This window comes from Fistularia commersonii, chromosome 1 (assembly GCF_037954325.1).
Source record: "Fistularia commersonii isolate RoL2024-O1a breed Wild chromosome 1, RoL_Fcom_v1.0, whole genome shotgun sequence".
NCBI classification, from domain to species: Eukaryota; Metazoa; Chordata; class Actinopteri; order Syngnathiformes; family Fistulariidae; genus Fistularia; species Fistularia commersonii.
In genome coordinates, this window is record NC_141284.1 from 20,861,748 (window position 1) to 20,868,853 (window position 7,106).

Here is a 7,106-nt window from a genome sequence, read left to right on the forward strand (position 1 = left end):
GTTTTCCGTTAATGGCTTAATTCTTCGGATTTTGTGTCCTTTAACATTCATAAGTATAGAAAAAGTCATTTGGGGAAAAACGCACATTCTATTTTAATGCCCCTGTTTCTGTATAGCGATGTGATCCCGGTGCCGCCACCCCTGCGCGGCCCACAATAGTATGGTCCAGTAGCGTATCTGTGGACAAGGACACTCCACGCTGAGTGGTGCAGATCCAACCCGTCCCTTGTCAACCATGGCGAGGTTTTTGAGGCCTATCGTCAGGTGTTTCCTAAACTCGCAGCTGAGAATGTCATCTGAACAGGTAAACTAGGACATTCGGGCTGAGTCTCCCAGCAAAAACAGCATTTTTCTGAACCGTCGAGGCGTTTTGTGTGAATTATGTCAAAGGAGTTGGCCCAAAGAGTGACACAATGATAACGGTAAACAAGTTTTGTTATGATCAGAGGTCAGAGGTACAGTAATATTTACACTTATAAAGAAAGGGGGGGCGATGGGGGGGCAAAAATAATTTGCGATTTTATTTGCTTAACTACAAGTGTCACCATAAAAAAAATAATTGCGAAACTACTTGATTCAGAAAATAATAAGCCTTTCTGAATGGCTTCGTCCTTTGAGTCCTTGTGTGCACAGTTTCTGGCAAAATTCTCTTTTGTTATGTGGCAAACGATCCTTTCTTCTCTGCTGTGAAATAAACTTGACCTTCAGGTTATGGTGGGTTACTCAGATCCGGCTACCTGTTTTTCAAGCCACTACCTTATTTATTCATTTATTATTATTTTTATTATTGGCCATGTATTGATTTAATAAATAGACCTTAAAATAAATATCTCTGTCAAAGTTTGCAAAAGACGTCTCAAAAGCAAACTGGATGTCTAAGTGTCTAAGTACTAATAATTTCTCCCCCTTGAAACTTGTTGCCTGGCCTTCTTAGCTTGGAGAGCTGGGGAAAGGTGCAGGAAAAGGTGGTGGTGGCGGTGGCTCCATTAGAGAGGCAGGCGGAGCAATGGGGAAAAAGCAGGCTGCTGAGGAGGAAATGTACTTCAAGTATGTATTACTTCTTTTACCCCGGGTTGCGGCTCTTAAATGCGCGGTGAAGTGTTGTAGTGTTTGTGTTGCCTCTGCATTGTTTTTGCGTTTTCTCACTCTCCCTGTTTATCACTTTGCTCCATTTTGGGCGCTGTTGTCCCATCTTACCATCTGCACCAAAGACGCAAGGAACAAGAGCAGCTGGCTGCCTTGAAGCACCACCACCAAGAGGAAATTGATCACCACAAAAAAGAGATTGAACGTTTGCAGCGTGAGATTGACCGCCACAAGGGCAAGATCAGGAAGTTGAAACACGATGACTGACAGAGTGAAACCTAACGAAACACAGAGCTGCAGTTTTCTCGATGTATTGGCTGATACCCTTTGTATTGCTGCTCAATATAAGTCCTGTGTGTGCTTGAAAGTTCTGTAAATGCTGAAAGTAATTAAAATTGTTTGATAAGTTATCGCTTCTGTGATATAACTTGACATTGTTGCACAATTGAGCTTTCAACAGTGTTGTTGATTACCATATCATAATAAGAGGGAAAATTGGTTCATGTCTAATATGGCCATTAACAATGTTATAATGTGACACATGTAATAAAGAAGCAGAAATATCTCTTTCTGTGTTTATCAAATTATGGAAGCTAAGACCATTAAATTATTTTGACAGTCAATTATCTGTTGAGAAAAGTAGCAAAATTTAAGGAATAACCTATTTCAAGTGAACCGCTTGTTCATAGATGTCACAAAGATTGCGCTTCGTCTGTGGGATGTCACAGCTTAACCCATGAATACCAACCTCTATAAAAACTCCAGCTGATTCACAGGTGTTTTGAAAGATAGAGGCAAAATTCAAATTTGGGAGGAATTGAACACCTTGGATGCAAACTACAGCCGAAGCACAGCATCAATAGAATACATGCAAATGTATCATGCTTCCATCGAAATAAAAATAGACTACAAAACCTAAAAGTAATTGGTTTTATTGTTCATATCTATGGGTGGTGGGAGGGGAGAAATGCTGTGCGCCCCTCCCTAAGCATTTGCGATGAATGTGCCCTTAAGCAAGGTGCTTAACTGCCAACTGCCTCCTAGGCAATGCAAAGCGACAGCTCCTTCATGTGGCAAAAGAGGTAAGCTCTGATTTTCCTTTGAATAGAGTACATAATGGAAATATCAAACAAAATCATAAACAGTTAAACGATGAAGCATAGTGTTCAATCGTCATGAAGGATTTTGAAAACTCCCCTGAACGGCCATGTCACCGAAGTCAGCACAAGCATAGGTGGCGCTGTAAGATAAGGAGGTTTTATTCCTGCCACGAACAAGAGTTACTGTGTCGTCACTTCCGCCTGCCCCTGCCTTTTACCACGGGCAACCCCGTTGCTCTTTCTTTTCGCGCATCATGGCGGACCGATTCAATAAGGTGGGCAACACCGCAGAGCGATTTTTATTTAGTTTTAACGCTATTTGTGTGTTAATAATACTTATGTATCGCGATACACGCGTTTGATGAATGCATGAGTGACTAGGTTAGTTTTGTTGTCGTTGCTCCGTTTTATTTAAGCCCGTTTTTAAGTGCTGATCGTGACAACCCTCGTCGAGTCATGTCTTTATCGTGGTAGCTTCCCCAAGTCACCGACCCCGCTAGCCCACTAGCCTAAAAGCACATTAAGAGAACACATTATTTACTACAGTTAAAATCGATCTTAAGTTTTCAGTATATTTAAAATTTTCTTAAGTAATTAGTATGCGTCAGTTATCCCGTCATGATCATACTGGACGTCTAGGCATGACTCCATGCTACTACCGAACTGGCTAACATAAGATACGGGCCGATAAAGTAGCCATGTGTTGAATAATAGAGCGTTTTACAGACATGCAGTACAGTTTACTATGGTAATGTTTCCAAAGACAACAATTCCGGAGACAGCAATTTTACTAAAGTAGTACAAATTCATGGATAGTGAAAAGAAGAGGTCCCATGTGGGGTTAATGTCTTAAATAATTTTGTGCTCCGACGTTTACTTTGCTCTGTGAAAAGTGGCGTCGATGAATATATCACTAGTATTCCTAAGTGTCAATTTCGATGGGACACTAACAGGTTCTGCTCCTGGATGGAAGGGGCCATCTTCTTGGCCGACTGGCTGCCATTGTAGCCAAGCAGGTGTTGCTGGGTATGTACATAAGGTTTCATATGAAATATTGATATTTTAATAATCTTTTTTAGGTTGTCCTGTGGTTCTCCTTGCCAAAACCTATAGCTGAGTGATGTTGCTGTAACTTGTCAATGATGACTGATATGATATGCTTGAGTTTAACGACCATGAGAAAACTCACATGCACTACCATCTGAGACTTTAATGAATTCAGTTAGGTTCTTAAATTGTACTGGTGTTTGTATTTCTGATTAGCTTTATTTTGTTCTGTTCAGGACACAAAGTCGTGGTGGTGAGATGTGAAGGGATCAACATCTCTGGCAATTTCTACCGCAACAAACGTAAGCACCTACTTCAAGTTTGGACCCCCTTGTGCCTTGCAATAATAGGAGTTTTCACTTATTTTTGCCTGAGGTGTAGATTGATAATATATCTTTGATTGTTGCCGGTCAATAGAATTAGAATGCTATTCTCTCATGTTAAAATAGAACTTCTAAGCCTCATTGAGTGCATTGATTACCTTACAAACAGCTACTGGTGATTGCAGTTAAGCCAAATGAAAATCTGCAGCACCAACATTGTTACCCAATGGCCATTCAAACCGCTTAAGACAATCACATACTCTTCATCCCCTATACTATGGCAATTACACAAAGTCTTCAATTTAACAGTACCATTAGTGCTAGCATCCATTTTTATGAAGTGGATATTCTCTGTCCATTCACATTTTGTGCCTTATGCATCCCTCTAGTCTTGTCTGATAACTATAAACTTTTGAGTTGTGATTAAGTACTAAATAAAAAGTTTAATTGTACTAACCTGATTCCTTGTAATGGGAACAATGCCACATCTCCATGACTGAGCAAACATGTGGTCAGACAAAATAAGTGAAAACTCCTATTTGAGGGAAGGGGGACTTTTTCCCCCACTGTCCTCGTCAATGATGATCATAAACAAAAATTTCGAGTTTCATTGACCATGAGAATACCTCACATGCACTACCATCTGAGACATAAGCCTTGCATACAGTTTTTTGGGCCTTGTATGGCAAAACCTAATTGCAGTGCCTTGTTGCTCTTGCCTCCACAGTGAAGTACTTGGCCTTTCTGCGCAAGAGGATGAACACGAATCCCTCTCGTGGGCCATACCACTTTAGAGCTCCTAGCAGGATCTTCTGGAGAACAGTTAGAGGTAGCAATTGCAAGATTGTCTGGTTGTCTGTGAATTGTGAGACAGGCTGTCACCGTTTGGTTTGAAAATGCATTTCTTGCTGAATGAAGTTGAAGGTAATCACATGGGAAGACAGTCTGTAATGCTGAGTGGACCTTTTTTGTTTTAAAGGCTTCAAACTAAGTCCTTTCCAGTGGACTTTGGGTAAAAGGATGTAAATAAATATTTCAATGTATCGTTTTATTCCGACACAAATCACTCCCCTACTTGACAGTGATGAGCCTTTTATCCCAAAGCTGATCATCTACTGATGATAAAAACCCTTACGGATCTGACTACTGAGTCTAGTGGGGAAAAACATTTGTGTTTCAGCAAATGAATATTTTTAGAAAGTTCCAATGGGAATTTTTCTTGAAACTAAATTTTTTGTTCGATCAGGCATGTTGCCGCACAAAACCAAGAGAGGTCAGGCTGCCCTGGAGAGGCTGAAGGTGTTCGATGGCATTCCTCCACCCTATGACAAGGTGAGATAGTCAGACGGGACTCCATGTTGTACTTATTGTGGGCTTCTTTGTGTCTGTGATGCAAAATCCTTAATCCTTAATCTACCTTGTTTGAATAAGACTGAAAAGAAAAAGAGACTGAGACATGCTCTCCTAACTGTGTTTGAACTTGCTCTTTGTTATAGTTTGCTGATTTTGATTTTCTCTCCATAGCGGAAGCGCATGGTCGTCCCGGCTGCTCTCAAGGTTCTCCGCCTGAAGCCAACCCGCAAGGTAACTGCACTCCCATCAGTAAAGATGGTGACAATATACACTGCTTGTAAAAGATTTATCAACGAACTTAAGGTGGAGGGTTTCAGGCTGAAAGGAAGTTTTCTGTCAAGTTTGTTCTCAATGGTGATGAGCTCTTTATCCCGAAACTGATCATCTCTTGATGATACAAATGTTACGGATCTGACTACTGAGTTGAGTCCATGACAGAAAGTGCCCGATTAAAGCGAATATGATATTCCTCCAACACCTTAAACTGCATGATCTCACAACCAGTTTTGGCTTTTAAGATGTTCACAATTGAGAGCTAGTCAAGATCTGATTTTGGACTCTATCCTTTCCTAACAGTTTGCCCTCCTCGGGCGTCTGGCACATGAGGTTGGCTGGAAGTACCAGGCTATTACAGCCACCCTTGAGGAGAAGAGAAAAGAAAAGTCCAAGCTCCGCTACTCCAAGAAAAAGACAGTTATCAAGCTGACTCGGCAGGCAGAGAAGAACGTCGAGAGTAAAATTGCGAAATATACAGATGTTCTGAAACAATATGGAGTCCTTGTTTAAGATGGATTCATTTGGCAAATAAATGAATTAATGTTTATGGAAGTGTTAGGAGTATTTATTTCTTTGAGTACCTCGCAACTGACAAGCTGACATTATTTCAAATGCTCTACATCAGCAGATAACCTTCAGGTTCATCTTCTCAGACTTAAAGCCTGCCTAAACCTGGCGCTGATCCCCTCAGAAGCCTTTTGAGGGTTCATTAGACAACTGTCTGAGCTGCTGGAAGCCATGGAATCCTGGAGTACAGAAAGCATTGCTCTATCGCTGTCCCAAAATGCCTCTGCTTCTCTAGCTTGAAGCCACACTTTAGAGGTGGTTGGACCCTCAACCTGCATCCCCTCGCCTCCAACTCTCCTGGTTTAGGGAGGACTGAGGGTTTCAAGTATTGAATACAGCCTATTTCAGGCTTGAGAGGACACTTCCCCTTTAAAGCCTCTGTTATACAATGGGTCTGAGAGTCAGTTTATTGAACAAGTTCTTTCAGGATCATGAAAAGTTAAAATTATGAAGGTAATATCAATATCGAACATATTCTCTGACAATTATGTTCTGAGAACTGTTTTAAATGTTGCAGGTCCTTTGTGTTACCATTGAAAATGAGGTTCAACAGCCGCATCAATGCTTTCATTGAACCAAAGGCCCGTTGGAGCCTTGGGTTCATTAATACTGACAAACTTTATTTCCAATGGAAGAATAAAATGCCTGAACTGCAGTCGTTTGATTTCCGTGCCACCAGAGAGCAGTCTCACACCTTTAAGTCAAATTCATTCATTCATTTAGGAATTACAGTTTTTATTGTCTTTGAGTCAATTCTCTGTGGGAAACTCCATGAAGCAGTGAAAACTGAATTGACCGTCTGATTATTTGCCCTCGTGTCTGTTCAGCTCCTTCAGAGACCTTTTGTGTCGCCTCTTTGTCCGTATCGTCAAGATTGGGTGATACATGACGCAACTCCTGTAGAGCCCTCACACCACAGACAATATATGCCACTTCAACTGGAAAGGCCAAAAGGAGTCGTATCAGAAACGGCTGAGCTGTGAGTTGAAATATTGGTGCAAAGTCCTGTTGAAATTAATCGTCTCAGATGAAAGTCAAACAATGTAATTATTCTTTTAAGAAAGTATGTACTGTTAGTTTTATCTCAACAGTACATAAGCTCTGCACTAAAGTAACAATCCTGTATTAACTGCTTGGTATGTATGCAATCATATGTATGCATGCATAATTTCCAAACAGATAGCAAAAGTTTCTTGAGCGAGTTCAGCTTGCCAGGTTAATATCTTAATGGAAGACAAATGAGGCATGTTTGGACCAAGCTGGTGTCGTGCCCAGGATGAGAAATATGTCGTTAGGATTAAAATGGCGGTCCAGCGACACTGAGGGAGTAGCATCGGGGGGATCATCATGACTT

At 41.0% G+C, this 7,106-nt stretch overlaps 2 protein-coding genes and 4 non-coding genes across 6 annotated transcripts; all 6 read left to right on the forward strand.

The window, feature by feature from the left end:
- The first annotated feature begins 176 nt into the window (after positions 1-176).
- Positions 177-2,007, forward strand: atp5if1b (ATP synthase inhibitory factor subunit 1b). Its single transcript, XM_086156811.1, has 3 exons — positions 177-304; positions 935-1,047; positions 1,212-2,007. The coding sequence occupies exons 1-3, from the start codon at positions 236-238 to the stop codon at positions 1,351-1,353; spliced, it is 324 nt and encodes a 107-aa protein (XP_086012937.1). The 5' UTR covers positions 177-235; the 3' UTR covers positions 1,354-2,007.
- Positions 2,008-2,377: 370 nt separating this feature from the next.
- On the forward strand, positions 2,378-5,732 carry rpl13a (ribosomal protein L13a). The gene is made up of 7 exons (XM_086154152.1): positions 2,378-2,461; positions 3,140-3,212; positions 3,470-3,535; positions 4,284-4,385; positions 4,803-4,888; positions 5,081-5,140; positions 5,486-5,732. Exons 1-7 carry the CDS (start codon positions 2,441-2,443, stop codon positions 5,693-5,695), a joined length of 618 nt encoding a protein of 205 aa, XP_086010278.1. The 5' UTR covers positions 2,378-2,440; the 3' UTR covers positions 5,696-5,732.
- LOC147237791 (small nucleolar RNA Z195/SNORD33/SNORD32 family) lies at positions 3,319-3,397 on the forward strand. Its single transcript, XR_015107140.1, has one exon. It is a non-coding gene; the product is annotated as a small nucleolar RNA Z195/SNORD33/SNORD32 family (small nucleolar RNA).
- LOC147237792 (small nucleolar RNA Z195/SNORD33/SNORD32 family) lies at positions 4,128-4,209 on the forward strand. The gene has a single exon (XR_015107137.1). It is a non-coding gene; the product is annotated as a small nucleolar RNA Z195/SNORD33/SNORD32 family (small nucleolar RNA).
- Positions 4,633-4,709, forward strand: LOC147237793 (small nucleolar RNA SNORD50). Its single transcript, XR_015107134.1, has one exon. It is a non-coding gene; the product is annotated as a small nucleolar RNA SNORD50 (small nucleolar RNA).
- On the forward strand, positions 5,259-5,334 carry LOC147237794 (small nucleolar RNA SNORD50). Its single transcript, XR_015107135.1, has one exon. It is a non-coding gene; the product is annotated as a small nucleolar RNA SNORD50 (small nucleolar RNA).
- Positions 5,733-7,106: the final 1,374 nt, after the last annotated feature.

What these genes read in the sequence shown, in the direction of transcription:
- rpl13a (XM_086154152.1), top strand. Translation starts at nt 2,441, where the DNA reads ATGGCGGACCGATTCAATAAG. An exon ending in TGGCGGACCGATTCAATAAG is followed by an intron (nt 2,462 to 3,139) that starts GTGGGCAACACC and finishes GGACACTAACAG; the next exon opens with GTTCTGCTCCTGGATGGAAG. An exon ending in CAATTTCTACCGCAACAAAC is followed by an intron (nt 3,536 to 4,283) that starts GTAAGCACCTAC and finishes TTGCCTCCACAG; the next exon opens with TGAAGTACTTGGCCTTTCTG.
- atp5if1b (XM_086156811.1), top strand. Translation starts at nt 236, where the DNA reads ATGGCGAGGTTTTTGAGGCCTATCGTCAGGTGTTTCCTAAACTCGCAG. An exon ending in TGAGAATGTCATCTGAACAG is followed by an intron (nt 305 to 934) that starts GTAAACTAGGAC and finishes TGGCCTTCTTAG; the next exon opens with CTTGGAGAGCTGGGGAAAGG. An exon ending in GAGGAGGAAATGTACTTCAA is followed by an intron (nt 1,048 to 1,211) that starts GTATGTATTACT and finishes TCTGCACCAAAG; the next exon opens with ACGCAAGGAACAAGAGCAGC.